Source organism: Schistocerca piceifrons, chromosome 10, assembly GCF_021461385.2.
Source record: "Schistocerca piceifrons isolate TAMUIC-IGC-003096 chromosome 10, iqSchPice1.1, whole genome shotgun sequence".
Taxonomy (NCBI): Eukaryota; Metazoa; Arthropoda; class Insecta; order Orthoptera; family Acrididae; genus Schistocerca; species Schistocerca piceifrons.
In genome coordinates, this window is record NC_060147.1 from 56183054 (window position 1) to 56203528 (window position 20475).

The 20475-nt window shown below is 41.5% G+C and overlaps 1 protein-coding gene across 1 annotated transcript in view; it reads left to right on the forward strand.

Moving 5' to 3' along the window:
• Nucleotides 1-20475, forward strand: part of LOC124718687 (protein TsetseEP-like) — a 156907-nt gene that overhangs the window by 30424 nt on the left and 106008 nt on the right. Inside the window, exon 2 of the mRNA XM_047244311.1 lies at nucleotides 9276-9402. Within this exon, the coding sequence (XP_047100267.1) occupies nucleotides 9276-9402 (127 nt within the window). The remainder of the gene's footprint in view (nucleotides 1-9275; nucleotides 9403-20475) is intronic.

Consider the following 20475-nt stretch of genomic DNA (forward strand, 5'->3'; position numbering starts at 1 on the left):
GCTATACACGGAAGGAGCCATATAACTGGATCCGTGAATCAAACCGTTATGCAATAGCTCTTGGTGGCCAGGTCCATAATGGATCAACGAAGATTTCAGGCAATTTGTCGTCGTCTTAGGCAACATTGGATTCTACACGACAGCGTGTTAATGCACGTATCCTGCGAACAGAGAGTATTTCGACATTTAGGAAACTGTTCCATACTGTGCTCATAGCTTGTTTTTCTGTGTGTCTCCCATGTTTAATGTCCCGAAGAGTAGTGAAAACTGAGCTCTAATACGGAACAAAAAAAGCGTACCCGGACACACGTCCATAAAATATATTTTCTTCCTCTACGTGTCAGAAACGTTTCTTGAAAGTTTTCCCTTACCATCTTGTTACGCACCCTGTATACATCGAATAAATTCAGAGAACCGTGTCGGAGATTCCGAAAGATTCGTCTATGCCCTACGAGAGTTTATCACATATGGCCGTGGAACCTTATGGGGATCCGAAGTACGAAGGCAACACAGCTGTCGCAAAATCCTAGTGGGTAATCTTACAGAACCTCTGTTCTAAGCGTGACGCTATCACACGACTATCATACAATTCTCATGAGAATAAAACAAGGGAGAGTGGGCGTGTACAAAGACGTATAGGTAGCCATTTCTCCCTCGCTCAGTATTAGAATGGAATAGGAAAGAAAACTGATAATATTAGTACGACGTACTCTTCACCATGTACCGTGGAGAAGCGCGCGAAGTGAGTGCGAAGATAAAGCTTTACTGCCGTGGTATATCATCGATGACGATAGTCCGGTCATCGAATTAAAAACGAAAATTATACATCTCCAGGAGCTATAGTAAACAGGCTGAGATTCTCGGCTCCACAGATTGGGCAATACAATGACTGCGGCAAATGCTGACCGAACGTCTAACAAAATTCTGAAGACTTATTTCAAATTTAGAAGTTATATCCTTGGCAATTTATGTAACACATTACAAGCACAGAGAACTACTTCCGGCCTGTTTAAATATAGCAGTCTTTACTTCTTTACACGAAAGGTGAGAGGGGGGAAAAGACGGAAATGATTTTCGTCTGATTTTCCCCTTAATGACATCTCGTTCCAAAATGTTCCAGAAACTAATGAACTGAAGAGTTGTCCACGTGGAAACACCTTGCTTAGTACACCAAAGATTCAGTTCCCAAAAATGTGCTCAAATTAGAATTTTAGGTGTACAACACTCAACCAATTTACAGAACCTTGAATAACAAAATAATGCTAGCTGGTATTTTGTGTGATCCGTTCTAAACAAATTAGTGTTTTTTTAACTCCGCCTTACGCAAAAAACGCTGTATTTCTTTTTCATTAACCCAGATTTGTTTTGACATCTGTGTATCATCTTCAGTGGGTCTCGGTTTATTTCTGTAAAAAACCATACAAAGTTCATTGTTTTCTTATTTTAGGCCTAAAAACTATAACGTGTGTATTTTGTTTAATTGCTTTCGGCTACTCACTTGGAATTACTTCGCTTGTCAAACTGATTTTACAGGTCGGATTCTTTATGCTTTTCATTATTTTGACACCATGTCATATGCAAAGTAGTCATGAAGAAATTTACTTGACACCATGTCATATGCAAAGTAGTTATGAAGAAATTTACTTATTTTTTTAAATACTTTTTCGTGATTACAGAGAATAGCGTATGTCGCTATACGAACATTTTCAGTCCAGTCATTTAATTCGCAAACCAAAAGATTGTTTACGGGACCTGCCAGCCTGCGCAAGATGATTCTCAAACCCATGTCAAGCAAATGGTTGCGTGTACATGACGAAATTATTTTTAAAAAATCGTAGGGTGTACGGAATGAATGGTGTTACAAATCACTTGTGCAAATCGTAACCGACCGGAATCAACTGTAAACTAGCGAAAATTTGCGAAAGGAGACAAAATTTTAAAAACTGGTAGTTAATCAGGAATGTAGTCCCACAGTGTAAAATGTGAAAGGCCTTCCATTTAACACACATCAAACTGAGTTGGTAATATTCGCAGATGGAATTGATTTTACTCGCATAGTAATTCCTTTATACTGTAACAGAAAATACAGTTAACAGGTTTCTGAAAGAATTAATAACGAAAGAATCAGTCAAATACAGCATATTCAGTTGTGTAGATATAACGTTTCCAAAAAACTAATTTATATCGTGAACAGCAGTGAGTCAGCAGTATATAATGCTCCAAACCTTTCAATGTACATACTGATAATATACGGACAGCAAAACATACTGAACTTCTAAAGCAATTAATTCGCCAAATTTTCCTCCTCATATAATCTCTCATTTTTGAAACACTCAAGTCGGAAACTAAAACATACTTCTCATATTTCTTTTAATTAATATTCAATTTCGTTATATTCAGTCGCAATCCACCACGTAGAAATGAAATACTGGTTGCACAACACATTATAAAATGTGGTGTTATTGCAGTGTCTCTTCAAAGAGATACATTTTAACAGCACATTCACATTATTTATATCTGCTAATGAAATTCATTACAAATAATGTATTACAGAGTGAGGGGACTAGTAATAACACAGCTACAGTAGTTGGAAAAAATATTAGGTTCGTTACTCGTTGCTGGAACTGCTGCAGCTAAAAGAGAAAAAAAGAGCTCAACATACTAGTACAGACAGAAAAATCTTTTATCATTTGTTCGATAATATGCAATGTATGACAGATGGCAAGGTTAATTTTTAATCTACTGTAAAATCATTTCTTGTGGACGACTTATTTCATTGACTAGTATTTGTAAAGATGGATGTCATATATATACATTTTTATTATGAATTTGGCCAGCTATGGACCGCATACAACTTAAGACTTATGGTGTTTCTTTTGCTTCCGTTCTTCCCAGAACTTCATTTTCTCGCCAACTGCTCGTCTCTGCTCATCTGTCCACACTCTCTTGGGTCGAGGTTCTGGCGCATCTTCTTCATAGTTTGCGTTTTCTATAAGTAGCCTAAAGTTATTCCTGTCACGTATTATTTCTTCTGTAACACCTATTTTGTTGGCGTCTTTCTTTACAGCTTCTATCCATCCTACAGTGTTTTTCACCTTACTAACGTAATTAAAATTTTTCTTTGTAATCCGTGTTTCTTCCATTCTTTTTAAATGTCCATAAAATTTTAGCTGTCTCTTCCTCATTGTATCTGTGATCTTTTCTGTATTTTTGTATAGGTCTTCATCATTTCTCCTTTTAATCCACCTATTTTCCTTGTTTTTCTCAGGAGCTAGAATTTTTCTTAATATTTTTCTCTCTCTTTTTTCTAGTTCTCTTAATTCGCCTTTCTTATTCAATGTTAGGCACTCTGATCCATATGTTGCTTGTGTCCTAATAACTGAATTATAATGTTTAATCTTTGGTTGTATGGATATTGATTTCTTCTTGTAGTAGTTTTGTGTTAATTTATATGCAAATTCCAACTTTTTTTTCTTTCTTTATTTGTTGTGTTATCCAGTCCATTGGCATGGATCCACTCCCCCAGGTATTTGAATCTATCAAGTCTTTTAATTTTTCCATACTTTGTTTTCATAAACTTTTCTGTATTATGTTTGTGTTCTATATACTCGGTTTTTTCGTAGGATATTTTAACCCAGTCTTTTCAGCAATCTCGTGTAACATATCAAGCATAACTGTTGCGTCTGTTCGGATTTCAATTATCAATGCCACATCATCCGCAAAGGCTAAACATTTTACTTCAAATTTGTTCTTTCCTTGGCCCATGCTTATACCCTTTGTGCCTCTGTTTTTTAATGTGTTTTCCCATGTGTGTGTGTGTGTGTGTGTGTGTGTGTGTGTGTGTGTGTGTGTGTCAGTCAAAATCTTTTACTTGCTAACTATGCCTATCAGTAGTTAGTGCTTTCAGTAGTTAGAATCTTTTATTTAGCTGGCAGTATTGGCGCTCGCTGTATTGCAGTAGTTCGAGTAACGAAGATTTTTGTGAGGTAAGTGATTCATGAAAGGTATAGTTTATTGTTAGTCAGGGCCATTCTTTTGTAGGGATTATTGAAAGTCAGATTGTGTGTCAGTTTAGTGATGATAAAAATAAGTAAACAGAAAACTGAGTACGTTGAGTTTGGCTCAACTGTTTGAAAATCAAATAACGTAAGAGTTTTTCCAGCACTGCCATTCATAATTTTTGTAAGGGGACGTTTCAGACTGTCTTAAATTTGTGTTTCACTTCAAAAGTGGAAGTTTTGAGGATTAATATGTTTATTTCTGTCAAATACAAGCCACTTGGCTATTAGCTACTCTGCAGATCGCCAGTATGCTGTCTTATATATAAGCAACATGTATACTCAGATTATCTACCGAATCGTTTCGATTGACAATGCGTGTGATCCATTGAGTAAGTTATGTAAATAAGTACTTAGGGTATGGAAGAAACACAGCATCTAACTTTTTCATGACACTTTTCGCTAGTTGACCTTGCATATGACGTGTTTCATGAACCAGTTCGCCTTGGCAGATTATAATATGGCAACTTAAGTCATGTGGTGCAAACATTTTTTCCGAAAAAACAATCAAAATTTGCATTAGCCCCTCCCTACTCCGATGGCGATCCTATCAAGCGTGGAGAGTAGTTGACCTTGAGGCGTGGACTGTCACGGAAAATTGTGAAGTATAAACTTAATGAGGACGGTCATCCTAGGGAAATTTCAAACTGTAATAACAACACAGCTGTGATGTAGTCGATATAGCTGTTCCCAGTATTTAAGGCACCGTTAACCTAGTGGATAACCTTTGCTAAATACACAGCACGATTTAAAAGGTTGCATATAAATTGAAGGTACCCTACTTGAAAGGCTCCTCGCGAAAAACAAATGATCATAGGGCAATGAAACTTCGTGAAAATATTTTTAAGGGCATGTGGCAGAGAAGTAAAGACTAAACCATTGAAAGAAAGGTGAGATGATAACGTCTGTTAGTTGTGTACCATGTTTACGTTCCAGGGTAGAAACGTTGCTCAGGGTGGCGACCATCTTCATCCACGATACTCTTGAACGGCGCTAGAGGTACCACTCCGTCATTGCTGGCAGCGTTTCTCTAACGGTGGGCCATCGAACGTTCACCTGCCGTGACACAATTCGTTCACTTTTTTGCAGATTGTGTCCAGCATTCTCAGCCATGTCATCAGTAACTTTGAGAGAGGACAAGTTACCCGCACACCTATTTTTCATAAAGATTGTGTTACAACGTTACGCAACCTGAGCTAGACTCTAGAAAGTTAACGGCATGAGCAGGTGTTGATGGAGCCTGGTAGGCGCTAAAAGCATGAGGTATTTTTACGGTTCTTAGTTCGTAGAAACGGAATGTTGGAAGTTGGAAGCAAGTGGCGGCGAGCCCATCCCTCAGTAATTATTCCCGGACACGCCCGCGGCCGTATAAGGCAGGCAGAGCAGCCCTAGTCGAGACAGGTCTCCAGCAGGACAATGCTCAGTTATACCCACATTGGCGCAAGCCGAAGGGCGGGGTTGGGGCGACGGACTGAAGGGACGAGTCTACACAGTGGAGTCGTAGACCAGGCATTGTGGGCTGCGCTGCGCCACGCCTAATAAAATTTACAGGTTTCCGTGTTCGCCGATTCTACAAATAGGCCTGTGACCCACTTCCAGAGGCCGCCTCGGTCGTAGAAGAAACATGGATTCCGGAAACAGCGATCGTGTGAGACCCAACTCGCTTTATTTGTTCATGAGACCCAGAAAATATTAGATACAGGCTCCCAAGTAGATGCTATTTTTCTTGACTTCCGGAAGGCGTTCGATACAGTTCCGCACTGTCGCCTGATAAACAAAGTAAGAGCCTACGGAATATCAGACCAGCTGTGTGGCTGGATTGAAGAGTTTTTAGCAAACATAACACAGCATGTTGTTCTAATTGGAGAGACGTCTACAGACGTTAAAGTAACCTCTGGCGTGCCACAGGGGAGTGTTATGGGACCATTGCTTTTCACAATATATATAAATGACCTAGTAGATAGTGTCGGAAGTCCCATGCGGCTTTTCACGGATGATGCTGTACTATACAGAGAAGTTGCAGCATTAGAAAATTGTAGCGAAATGCATGAAGATCTGCAGCGGATAGGCACTTGGTGCAGGGAGTGGCAACTGACCCTTAACATAGACAAATGTAATGTATTGCGAATACATAGAAAGAAGGATCCTTTATTGTATGATTATATGATAGCGGAACAAACACTGGTAGCAGTTACTTCTGTAAAATATCTGGGAGTATGCGTGCGGAACGATTTGAAGTGGAATGATCATATAAAATTAATTGTTGGTAAGGCGGGTACCGGGTTGAGATTCATTGGGAGTGTCCTTAGAAAATGTAGTCCATCAACAAAGGAGGTGGCTTACAAAACACTCGTTCGACCTATACTTGACTATTGCTCATCAGTGTGGGATCCGTACCTGATCGGGTTGACGGAGGAGATAGAGAAGATCCAAAGAAGAGCGGCGCGTTTCGTCACAGCGTTATTTGGTAACCGTGATAGCGTTACGGAGATGTTTAACAAACTCAAGTGGCAGACTCTGAAAGAGAGGCGCTCTGCATCGCGGTGTAGCTTGCTCGCCAGGTTTAGAGAGGGTGCGTTTCTGGATGAGGTATCGTACATATTGCTTCCCCCTACTTATACTTCCAGAGGAGTTCACGAATGTAAAATTAGAGGGATTAGAGCGCGCACGGAGGCTTTCAGACAGTCGTTCTTCCCGCGAACCATACGCGACTGGAACAGGAATGGGAGGTAATGACAGTGGCACGTAAAGTGCCCTCCGCCACACACCGTTGGGTGGCTTGCGGAGTATAAATGTAGATGTAGATGAACTCTGGCGTATAAGAAACGTTGAGAGAGAAAATCTTTATGACACCTCACAGCCAGAACTAGCATGCTCCAAGGCAGATCTTTCAGATTGTATCTTTTCGCTTGTTGCTGAGGGAAGCGACGAGACTTCAGAGAAAAATATCATCTCCCTCCGCGAAAACTTAAAAAGGCCAGTAATTGGCGGTTTCTTTTTTTTCTAGAGACTCAGACTTCTTAATTCTGGCGCTGGTTCGACACTTATTTGTGCTATCGTGTAGGAGGGAATATTTAGTGCCTCTAAACCCCCGTGATTGGCTCAAGACGGGGTGAAGGTGGTGTCGTTCGTGCACCTTACAGGAAAACGGAATTTTTTTTATCTGGAGAGGTGCGAGGCACCCTGCTTCTGGACATTGGTCTGGAAGGAACTTCAGGTCGAAGCTCTGGCATGTATGGTTGGTACTTGGGACCTGTCCTGAGACTGACTTCACTTGTGAGTAGTTTAGACTGGGGAGCCTGTGGTGAAGTTACTGGCGAACGGGGGTGTGTCGCACTGAAATCTACCGTGATTTCAAGTCTATGGTAGGCAGTAAATTGCTATCCATCTGCCTGATCGCTGGATCGTGAGGTTTTGCATTCCTTTCGTGGGCGCGATCGATTCACCGGTGCTGTCTCTGTCGCACACGACTCTCCAGCTGCAAGTAAAATCGCTGCACGGAGCAAACATCGTAAAGTACTGCCGCTCTGGCGTTGTCCGGGTGAACAAATCCCAATCGCCACTTGCTCTCAGCTGCACTTTTCAAAACTTCTTGTAGATCATCGATCAAAGTCTGCTCAACGTCAGAACAATTCATACTGCGTTATACACTTGACTCACTTTTGCCATCCAAAATCGTTGTCCATTGTGGTCTTAAACAACCTCTTAGTTGTTTACAATAATCTAACAGAATTTTTTTACGAGGTGCATTCAAGTTCTAAGGCCTCCGATTTTTTTTCTCCGGACTGGAAAGAGATAGAAACATGCGCATTGTTTTAAAATGAGGCCGCGTTCATTGTCAATACGACCCAGAGATGGCAGCACCGTACGGCAGATGGAATTTTACCGCCAGCGGCGAGAATGAGAACTGTTTTAAATACTTAAAATGGCGACGTTTTTCTTTCTTTAACTGCGTGCGATCATTCGTTTTCTGAATTTGCGTGGTGTGAAACCAATTGAAATTCATCGACAGTTGAAGGAGACATGTGGTGATGGAGTTATGGATGTGTCGAAAGTGCGTTCGTGGGTGCGACAGTCTAATGAAGGCAGAACATCCTGTGACAACAAACCGAAACAACCTCGGGCTCGCACAAGCCAGTCTGACGACATGATCGAGAAAGTGGAGAGAATTGTTTTCGGGGATCGCCGAATGACTGTTGAACAGATCGCCTCCAGAGTTGGCATTTCTGTGGGTTCTGCGCACACAATCCTGCATGACGACCTGAAAATGCGAAAAGTGTCATCCAGGTGGGTGCCACGAATGCTGACGGACGACCACATGGCTGCCCGTGTGGCATGTTGCCAAGCAATGTTGACGCGCAACGACAGCATGAATGGGACTTTCTTTTCGTCGGTTGTGACAATGGATGAGACGTGGATGCCATTTTTCAATCCAGAAACAAAGCGCCAGTCAGCTCAATGGAAGTACACAGATTCACCGCCACCAAAAAAATTTCGGGTAACCGCCTGTGCTGAAAAAATGATGGTGTCCATGTTCTGGGACAGCAAGGGCGTAATCCTTACCCATTGCGTTCCAAAGGGCCATACGGTAACAGGTGCATCCTACGAAAATGTTTTGAAGAACAAATTCCTTCCTGCACTGCAACAAAAACGTCCGGGAAGGGCTGCGCGTGTGCTGTTTCACCGAGACAACGCACCCGCACATCGAGCTAACGTTACGCAACAGTTTCTTCGTGATAACAACTTTGAAGTGATTCCTCATGCTCCCTACTCACCTGACCTGGCTCCTAGTGACTTTTGGCTCTTTCCAACAATGAAAGACACTCTCCGTGGCCGCACATTCACCAGCCATGCTGCTATTGCCTCAGCGATTTTCAAGTGGTCAAAACAGACTCCTAAAGAAGCCTTCGCCGCTGCCATGGAATCATGGCGTCAGCGTTGTGAAAAATGTGTACGTCTGCAGGGCGATTACGTCGAGAAGTAACGCGTTTCATCGATTTCGGGTGAGTTATTAATTAAAAAAAACATCGGAGGCCTTAGAACTTAAATACCTCGTAATTATGTCGTTTTTATTTTTGGGAAAATAAATATTGTCACTAAACTAAATTTTGCTTACATTCTCAAACAAATCATCACTTTTATATAGTCACCCCAAGTGTTAACTTTCATCGTGGCGCCCCATCCCAGCATAACTTTCATTGTGTACCACCCTTCCAGGGTAATTTTCATTGTGTACGACCCCGCCAAGGTAACTTTGATTGTGTACGACCCTGCCAAGGTAACTTTGATTGTGTACGACCCTGCCAAGGTAACTTTCATTGTGTACTACCCTGCCAGGTTCTCAGTCAGTCATTTTGGTACAGCCCACAAACGGGATCACTTTCAACATCTTCAACAATCTGTGGGCTAACTGGCTGTTAGCCTCTCCTAGGAACAACTCCCGAATATTCAGTTATTTCGAATTTCTAAATCATGTTCTCCAACCCTCGTGCAGAAAGAGGACCCCTCCGTATTCCTTCCGTGCGTCGATACTCGCGAAAAGCAACAGCGGTGTTGCTGCTGCTTTGATAAGACAGCTTTAACAGTAAAGCCCCGCTCACCTGTGCAGACCCATGGTGAGTGTCTGCAACTGTAGTGCATACGGATGCTTGTGTTCAGCTCTACGTCGCCGTACCAGCACCGGCGTATAACTGCTAGTCATGACACTAATACCACTAACAATGCAAATACTGCAACATACAATGTGAACATAACTCATGTGTTGCTGGATACCCATACGGTTAATAGCTTCCCCTCTACACTGGCTGAGGTAGCGAAAATTTGATGATAACCTGCCTGCAATTCTGAGGCAGTGAAATGTTAGGAGTGTCAGGGAAGAGGGGCAGGGGGGGCGGGGGGGAGGGGTGGGGGGAACTGGCCATATGCAAGGAGGACTCGTCCACTGAGGGTTCTGTTACCAAATAAGCACGAAAGGGGTAAGTCCCTGTAGTCGCGCTATTCATCTGTGTTCTCGGTGATTTAGATGGATAGAGCGTCTGCCATGTAAGCAGGAGATTCCGGGTTCGAGTCCCGGTCAGGGCACACATTTTCATCTGTTCCCATTGAGGTATATCAACAATACCTGTCGGCAGCTGATTGTTTCAATTTATTATCATTTATTCTAGAGAAGCTGCACGGTCATTCGAGAACAAAAAAATGGTTCAAATGGCTCTGAGCACTATTGGACTTAACTTCTGAGGTCATCAGTCCCCTAGAACTTAGAACTACTTAAACCTAACTAACCTAAGGACATCACACACGTCCATGCCCGAGGCAGGATTCGAACCTGCGACCGTAGCGGTCGCGCGGCATTCGAGAACAGTTACTATCTTTATATATAATTTCATTTTGAAGTCGGACAACGTGTGACAAAAATATCTTTCTGTCATAGAACCACAGATAAACAATTTTCAGATTTTTTTCCTTTACATGTAGTATGAAATGTTGCTTCTAGCAAAATTTCATGGTTCTAGGTCAACAGGAAGCACCACATAGGTTTTCAGAAGCGAGCTTTCGAGTATCAGAATATAGAGTCCACTTCATTATTGGCGCTGTCATTGTCATTTTCTAGTGTACATTAGACGTACTTTAAGCGTCAGTTTAAGTACTACAGTACAGCAGCCAGTTCAATCTTTAGAGGTGTGAGCCATATTTAGACTGTATAATCTGATGGTGCTCTTATTCATTTGAGGAGCGCAACCCGTCAATAAAAATTTTCCAAGTGCGACTTGTGGCTGTTTTCAAAAACTTAAACTAATATGTGACATAAATGGCTGTATCTTTTGACTGAACTGAGTTAGCAAAGACCTTAAGACGTGGCATAAATTTGAATTTGCTACGTCTTCTTGGTCCTGAGGAGAAGGGTTCTTAACAGACAGACAGACAGGCAGACAACAAAGTGAAACTTCCTGGCAGATTAAAACTGTGTGCCCGACCGAGACTCGAACTCGGGACCTTTGCCTTTCGCGGGCAAGTGCTCTACCAACCGAGCTACCGCAGCACGACTCACGCCCGGTACTCACAGCTTTACTTCTGCCAGTATCTCGTCTCCTACCTTCCAAACTTTACAGAAGCTCTCCTGCGAACCTTGCACAAATAGCACTCCTGAAAGAAAGGATATTGCGGAGACATGGCTTAGCCACAGCCTGGGTCCCGAGTTCGAGTCTCGGTCGGGCACACAGTTTCAATCCGCCAGGAAGTTTCATATCAGCGCACACTCCGCTGCTGAATGGAAATCTCATTCAGACAACAAAGTGATCGTATAATGGTTCCATTTTTACAGATAGTGGCACAAAACCCTAAAAGTCGATGCACTGGTGGTCGTAAAAGTAAGTACTGAGATAATGGAGTGCTTCTGTGTACGTAAGGCTGGATGCAACTATTTTATCCATCGGTTTAACAAGGTGGATGAACGCTCTACAACACATCAAACGCTATAGAATGATTACAGCATAAATGTATTTATTTTCCATACACATAGTATTAGGGATACATAATTGTGTTTCCTAGAGATTATCCGCAGTCTGTTCCACCGGTGCTGGATTACAATGTTCACTGGCATTAGGAGCTGCAACAGCGAAAGGCTGTCCCTCATTGCAAGGACTGTCGTGAATTGGGCGTCGTCTGAGGTTAGCCTGAGGCGAATGCCAGAGGTTAAAGAGGCGTCCGGTCGAACAACAATTGCACTCACAAGGGGAGGCCGCCAATTGTGACATTCAGATTCGATTCATACTGCGCATAATAAAAGCTCATGGCCAGAGGTGTAATGTGGCAAAGCACCAAGATGCACTTCTCAGCCGTCGTCGAGAAAATCGACAGTTAAAAGAAACCGTTGCGGTGAAATACTCTCTACGATTAATAATTTTCTACAGCGTCGTGGCGCAGCGGTAAGCGCTCGTGTTCGTAATCCGAAGGTCGCCGGATCGAATCTCGCTCCATGCAATTTCTTTTCTTATTAGTTTTTTGTAATTCAAATATATATATATATATATATATATATATATATATATATATATATATATATATTAATGAATTGCTTATGCATGTTGGTGAAGGCGGATCGCTCTCCAATTGTACCGCCTCCATTCTTCCGTTTGTTTAACAGGGTGTGCCAAAGCTCTCCCGTCCGCACTGATTTTCGACAATGTTATAAGTTGCGCTAGGGACCGCATCTACCTTCTTTCGAAGTTAGCAGGCAACTACGCTGTTATGCGGCGGCTCGTTTCGGCCCATTCAACATCTGTCATTCAAGTGTAACGACCGAGCAACGGAGTTTATATTTCATACCTGCCACAGCAAATTTGTGTTCGTGGGGTCTCTATTCTAATTCGATCGTTTGACTTACGCTATACGTATTCGTTTCGAAATATCGTTTCTACGTCTTCCGTTAACTATATATATATATATATATATATATATATATATATATATATATATTTGAATTATGAAAAACAAATACTAAAAAAAAAAAAGTTGCATTGGGCGTGATTCGATCCGGCGACCTTCAGATTACGAACCCGAGCGCTTACCTCTGCGCCACGACGCTGTACGGAATTATTAAACGTAGAGAGTATTTCACCGCAACGGTTTCTTTTAACTGTCGATTTTCTCGACAACGGCTGAGAAGTGCATCTTGGTGCTTTGCCACATTACACCTCTGGCCATGAGCTTTTATTATGCGCAGTATGAATCGAATCTGAATTTCACAATTGGCGGCCTCCCCTTGTCAGTCAAACGATGAGAATTCGGCGTGAACTGGCGGCCCGACAAGAGCCACCTGTTGGTTTATGGCGAGTCCGCTCTATATGGCACCAGGTCATGGTGGCCGGTTTTAGGGGAGGTTCTGGACGAGGCTGATGAAAAAAAATTATTTTGTTTTACACAGTTTGAGTCACTAAAGCATACTGATAACGTCTCGAGAAAGATTTTTGGATTGTAAAATTATTTTAGAAGTTACAGCGTAGTGAATGGAACCGTGAGGCGACCGAAAACATCGGCAAACTACATGGGCTCGAAGAATAAGTTCAACAAAAGATTCGACAGCTGTACGCATTTCTGTTCAGTGGAGGTTTTCTTAAAAGATGCACCAGTGCCAAAACGCGAAATGACAACGAGGGCTTCAACGGGTGCATTTGCAAACTTGAAACACTGGAAGAATGAGACCTCTCCCCAGGTCACTACCATACTTGCTGACGAAAGTCATCCAGGCTAGCGCAGAACTGAGATCCATCAATGGACACAGTGTTACACCATTGATCAGTAGAGTATGCATCCCAGTCACCGCACCACTACCAACGCAGTAGTTTCTGTTGTACTAACAGCTGCCTACGATTGGGACGGCCACTCCGCGGCGCGGCTGCTGGTAATACCCGGAAAATAATCTGGGATGACAGTGAATGCTACATGGAGTCAATTACTTGTTCTACGACGGCAGGAGAAGGGGATGGGTAGAGCTTGGTGCACAAAATAGCGGTCCGCCGTTGGGGTGGTCAGACGTAATGGACAGCTATGTTCACGACAAGTATTCCTGCCCTCACATTCCCATGCAGTGAAACACAGGGCCACTGTGTCATTCGCTGCCGTAGGTAGAAAGGTTCAGGAGTGGAATTAAAATACAAGGTGAAAGGATATCAATGATACGATTAGCTGATGACATTGCTATCCTGAGTGAAAATGAAGAAGAATTAAATGATCTGCTGGACGGAATGAACAGTCTAATGAGTACATAGTATGGTTTGAGAGTAAATCGGAGAAAGACGAAGGTAATGAGAAGTAGTAGAAATGAGAGCAGCGAGAAACTTAACATCAGGATTGATGGTCACGAAGTCAATGAAGTTAAGGAATTCTGCTGCCTAGGCAGTAAAATAACCAATGACGGAACGGAGCAAGGAGGACATCAAAAGCAGACTCGCTATGGCAAGAAAGGCATTTCTGGCCAAGAGAAGTCTACTAATATCAAATACCGGCCTTAATTTGAGGAAATTTCTGAGGATGTACGTCTGGAGTACAGCATTGTATGGTAGTGAAACATGGACTGTGGGAAAACCGGAACAGAAGAGAATCGAAGCATTTGAGATGTGGTGCTATAGACGAATGTTGAAAATTAGGTGGACTGATAAGGTAAGGAATGAGGAGGTTCTACGCAGAATCGGAGAGGAAAGGAATATGTGGAAAACACTGATAAGGAGAAGGGACAGGATGATAGGACATCTGCTAAGACATGAGGGAAGGACTTCCATGGTATTAGAGGGAGCTGTAGAGGGCAAAACCTGTAGAGGAAGAAAGAGATTCGAATACGTCAAGCAAATAATTGAGGACGTAGGTTGCAACTGCTACTCTGAGATGAAGAGGTTAGCACAGGAAAGGAATTCGTAGCGGGCCGCATCAAACCAGTCAGTAGACTGATGAAAAAAAAAAAAAAAAAAAAAAAAAAAAAAAAAAAAAAAAAAAAAAAGAAGAAGAAGCTGTCTTGATACTGCACGATATGACCAGCCTGTTCAAATGGAGACACACAATTGGGTTCCTTTCAGTCTCTATCAGCTGCTGGCAACGCCGTCTCACATGAGTATGCGGCACCTCCGTGTCCTACACACTGATAGCTCAGCATATGGCACGGTTCACACTCATCATAGATGCAACCAGGCCTGGTGACTGTTGTACCTGTCACAAATTTGCTACTCCAAATCATTTACATACCATCCGATGACGTATTCGTGCGTCAAGTTAGTTTGACGCATTCGACCATGCGTTCTGCGTGTTTCACTATTTTATCGAGCTGTGTGTTTTTGCAAACAGCTACCTCCTGAGGGGTCCGGTTTCGTAGGCGTTTCGTTCCCGCCATCTGACTCAGCGTCTTACGGAGTGTCATGAACAGTACAAAATGTCAGCGTATGCTCTTCAGTCTCTGCGGAATTCTCGTCGTCTGAGCCATAGTTCGAAAAACACCAGAACATTTAGAAACTCTCCCGGAACCAAAATCAAATTGTCCCATGGTGTCAATTTTTTAGGAACCTAGAACTGCACCAGCGTAATCCCCGTCTCGCTACCTTGTCTCATTATTGTGCCGCATGCTAATTGGAATACCGAAGCAGCATCTCTGCAATAGCACGTGCTTTCTATTGTGTCCAAAGTAGACTTGTCTACTGTTTCTATGTTTCGCTACAGTGTATTAATACGTGCAACTGCTTCAGTGTTTCGAAACGGCTATGTTTCACTGTTTCGAAATAGTGGTGTTTCATTCCGCTCTGTGTCGGATAACGGGACTAGATTCGATCTCGAGACAGCCGCAGAAACTGTATCGGTGTTTCAAAATAACGCTGTTTCAGACCATTTGTGCTTGGAACGGAATAATTGTATCGTAACAGTGATGTTTCATTTCGCGCTGTCTCGGCCGAGATCCGAGCACGGTAAAGATACTGAAATACGTTTAATATACTACTTCATAAAACACTTTCAAGAGTGTCGAAATCTTTCTGACACACAACAGCATGAAGCTTAAGATTTCCGAAAATAAAGCTTCGTTTCTAATTGAGTGTTATATTCCGAAATGGTGTAATACATGTTTTATAAACGCTAACAAACAATAAAATAAAGCACACTATTCGCATTCAAAATAATTAAAGTGTGAAAAACAATCGGTTAAATTACACATCTCCTATAACATAAGCGCCGGCTGCTTTGGCCGAGCAGTTCTAGGCTCTTCAGTCCGGAACCACGCGGCTGCTACGGTCGCAGGTTCGAATCCTGCCTCAGGCATATATGTGTGTGATGTCCTTAGGTCAGTTAGGTTTACTTAGTTGTAAGTGTAGACTGATGACCTCAGATGTTAAGTCCCATAGTGCTTAGAGCCATTTTTTATAACACACGCTTGTCTGTTCATGTAAAGTAATCATATGGAAAACGTAATTAAACCTACAACATTTTGAATTAAAAAAGGCGTAGAGTGGCAGTTTTTAGATATATACGTAAATTGGATGTACTTTCAAGAAATGTGATTGACGGATCATTGATGATGTAATGGTGAACGGGAAGGGCTGAGAAGCATGGTGGATTTACAGTAAGGGCTCGAAACACCTTGGGGGACAAATTTTTTTCTTTTATACTTTGTTATTCATTCTAATTACTTGGCTTTATTTGTGAGTGTATAGTCAATGTGCCTATTCTCTACTATGATTTCACATGGAAATTGGCGGGACGGGTATATACAGGGTGATTCAAAAAGAATACCACAACTTTAGGAATTTAAAACTCTGCAACGACAAAAGGCAGAGCTAAGCACTATCTGTCGGCGAATTAAGGGAGCTATAAAGTTTCATTTAGTTGTACATTTGTTCGCTTGAGGCGCTGTTGACTAGGCGTCAGCGTCAGTTGATGCTAAGATGGCGACCGCTCAACAGAAAGCTTTTTGTGTTATTGAGTACGGCAGAAGTGAATCGACGACAGTTGTTCAGCGTGCATTTCGAACGAAGTATGGTGTTAAACCTCCTGATAGGTGGTGTATTAAACGTTGGTATAAACAGTTTACAGAGAATGGGTGTTTGTGCAAAGGGAAAAGTTCTGGACGGCCGAGAACGAGTGATGAAAATGTAGCCTCCAAGAAGCCCTGATCTTACCCCCTGCGATTTTTTCTTATGGGGGTATGTTATGGATATGGTGTTTCGGCCACCTCTCCCAGCCACCATTGATGATTTGAAACGAGAAATAACAGCAGCTATCCAAACTGTTACGCCTGATATGCTACAGAGAGTGTGGAACGAGTTGGAGTATCGGGTTGATATTGCTCAAGTGTCTGGAGCGGCCGTATTGAACATCTCTGAACTTGTTTTCGAGTGAAAAAAAACCTTTTTGAATACTCTTTGTAATGATGTATAACAGAAGGTTATATTATGTTTCTTTCATTAAATACACATTTTTAAAGTTGTGGTATTCTTTTTGAATCACCCTGTATTATCCACACTATGAATCCCAGTAGCGTATCCGTTTTTTCTGCAGTTTGCTCCCGCGTCCAGTTCCGTTCGTACTGGTTCTTCTGTCTTTAGCTACGGCGAAGATAAATCCTGAGAAAATTAAATGTAACTTGTGCTGGGCATTGTTGTTTAAAAGTAGTTCAACCTCTTGCTTAAGCAGACACTTGCGACATAAGCATCCAACAGTTAATATAAATGAATCTCGTTCGAAACCAGTTTTTATCAATTTTGGCAGTGACAAAGTCAGTTCAGTTTCCACAGCAGCTGTTCAGCACTCTGTCATTTCAGTGCCTGTGCATCAACATGAACAATCTGTGGAAGAAATACCCAGCACATCCATCGGTTCAGTTCTGGGTAGGTACGGTAGGCAAACAAAGATTACTGGATTTGCATCAAGACCAGTGCCTTCATCCAAACGAGCCAAAATGGACGAACAGATTTTAAGACTTGTTAAAGAATACCTTCCATTTAATGTAGTTGAGACTGTAGAGTTTAGAAAAATGACTCATTTATTAAATGAAAACTATGTACCTCCCAGTAGAATAACTCTCTCCCACTGTTTACTGTCTCAAGTGTTCGACAGTACATTAGTGCGAGTAAAATCTGCAGTGCTAGCTACATCCTACATCTCCGTAACAACTGATGGATGGAAAACTCTGAGTATTGAGAATTATATTGCAATGACTGTTCACTTCATTGATGAAAACTGCAATCTGAAGTCATACTTGTTATCTAGTCTTAAATTCCGTGACAAGCATACAGCGGCAAACATTTCCAGTGAATTACAAAATGTTACTTCAACTTGGGATATCACCAATAAAATTGTAGCTTGCACTACAGATAATGCACCTAATATGGTGGAGGCCGTGATGATATGCAAATGGTGGCATGTACCTAGTTTTGCACATACACTGAATATAATTGTGCAAGCAAACCTTGAACCAATTACAGACACAATGGCAAAAGTGAAATCAATAGTGGAATTTTTCAAAAGAAGCCATCAAGCACTTGAGAAATTACACAATATTCACAAACAAAAGGGCTTCCCTATTTTAACACCGAAACAAGGTTGCCCTACAAGATAGAATTCCATGTATGAAATGTTTGGCAGGTTTTTGAAAATCAAAGAGCCTTTGCAAAGCACCCTCGCTATCTTCAGTGCTGATTCAAAAACAAAACTGTCCAATAAAGACTGGTCAGTTACTGAAAAATCTTGTGAAATATGATCTCCTTTTGAACAAGTCACAACAGAAATTAGCAGTGAAATAAATGTAACCTTGTCGAAAGTTGTCTTATTAAGACAAGGTTCCCAAAGTCATTGCCTGAGACTGAAAAACTCAGGTCACAGCAATGAAGCCACTAATATCGTAATTGCTAAACTTAAGGACAGAATCTGTACCCGCCTCCTTCAATAGTTTGCAGATAAGGTAAGTGCTTGTAAAGCAACATTATTGGATCCTCGCTTCAGGAAGCATGTATTTCCAAAAACTGGGCATCGATTAAAAGAAACAAAAGACGCCGTAATTAACAACTGCTGTGCAATACGACAGAAACCCACTCGGTATTCTACAGAAAATCCACCACCAGCCAAACCGGTTGTGATGAGCACATTCACCTCTAGCAGGGGAAACATTTGGCAAGATTTTGACCAGACTGTCGGTGGCTTGATCCAAAGTGTAGACAATCCACGTGCTGCAAGTATAGACGAGCTTGATAAATATATGAAGATGCCACTGATACACAGGTCACAAGATCCACTGCTGTGTTGGAAAGAAAATCATGTTCTGTTTCTTACACTGAAGTAATGAAACGACGTCTTTGTATTATGGCCACCTCTGTTCCATGTGAGCGCCTATTTTCAAATAAGGGGCAAACAATAACAGACAGACAATCCGGTCTTTCAAGAGAAAAAGTATCAAAAATGATATTTCTAAACTACGACTTGGAATAGGCACAGAAATGAAACAGTAAAATTTCAATTGATTTTGTTCTTCTCTGGACAATGTGCACTAAATTTATATTTGATTGTATTTTGTTTAGTCTTCTAAATCGTGCATGTAGTTACCTTAGAACAATTTTCTGAAATTTTTTGCACACAGAAGACACGTTTTTGCTCACCATTCACTGACTAACTTTTTTGAATATGTTATTTATTCGTTTATGTGTTTAAGAATAATTATCTGATTTGTCTATGTATATGTTTGTGTGTTTAGTTTTGTAAATGTGATATGTTTAGTTATTACACTATAGGCATCTTGATACTTGTGTATCATAATTCTCAGGCGTATCAACAACGGTGCTTCGATACTTTAGTTTTTGGCGTTCAGATACTGTGATAAAAATTGCATTTCAACAGCAATTCTGATTTCCTGGGGAAGTTTATAATAAAATGATAATACAACTGCTTGCTGTGAGTACCTGAGGGAACTCCATGTACCTGTACCTCAAACGAACTTCTTTAGAAAGAACTATAAATGGTGTAGAGGCAGATCTGCCATGATATAGATATCACGAAGGCATTACGCTGTGTGAATTGTTTTGCATTATAATCTGGAATTTATACTTCAAAAAAACATATCTATCTCTGCATTTCAGTTACCTTGAAATGTTTTCCAGTTCTATCAAGTGTACTTATTATGAGATGTATCCAGCTAACTTGTAAATGTTTGATGAGAAACTGCCATACTTGACCATTGCGCTATATGCTCCAGTCAGTTATGGTATTTTTTTTATCTGTGTGCATCAGTCACTTTGCATCCTGCTCTGTGTGACAAACAATGGAAAATTTAACTCTCGTTGGTAAAAGTGTGAGTGGCACACTCATAATTGTTAATTCAGTGCCTCGCTTCCCAGAATGTTATCTCAATAAAAATATATCATGATAAGCGTTTTCAAGAGCACATACAAATTATCACTCACAAAACCTATCAAAATTATGCACTAGAATACAGGGAAACGAGTTTGGCAAAATCTGTTATGTGAAACATATTTAGTCTGACCACGGCCAATTGGAAAGCATGAAAGTCACATGACACGAAAGCAGCGCGCTTGCTACAGGAAATACGGAACTGCAAAGACGCCTAAGCGGAAGTTTCATAATTCCTGTGATACTAGAGGTAAGATAGATACTGCCTACAGGAAAATTAAAGAGACCTTTGGAGAAAAGAGAACCACTTGTATGAATATCAAGAGCTCAGATGGAAACCCAGTTCTAAGCAAAGAAGGGAAAACATAAAGGTGGAGGGAGTATCTAGAGGGTCTATACATGGGCAATGCACTTGAGGACAATATTATGGAAATGGAAGAGGATGTAGATGAAGATGAATTGGGAGATATGATACTGCGTGAAGAGTCTGACAGAGCACTGAAACACCTGAGTCGAAACAAGGCCCCAGGAGTAGACAATATTCCAT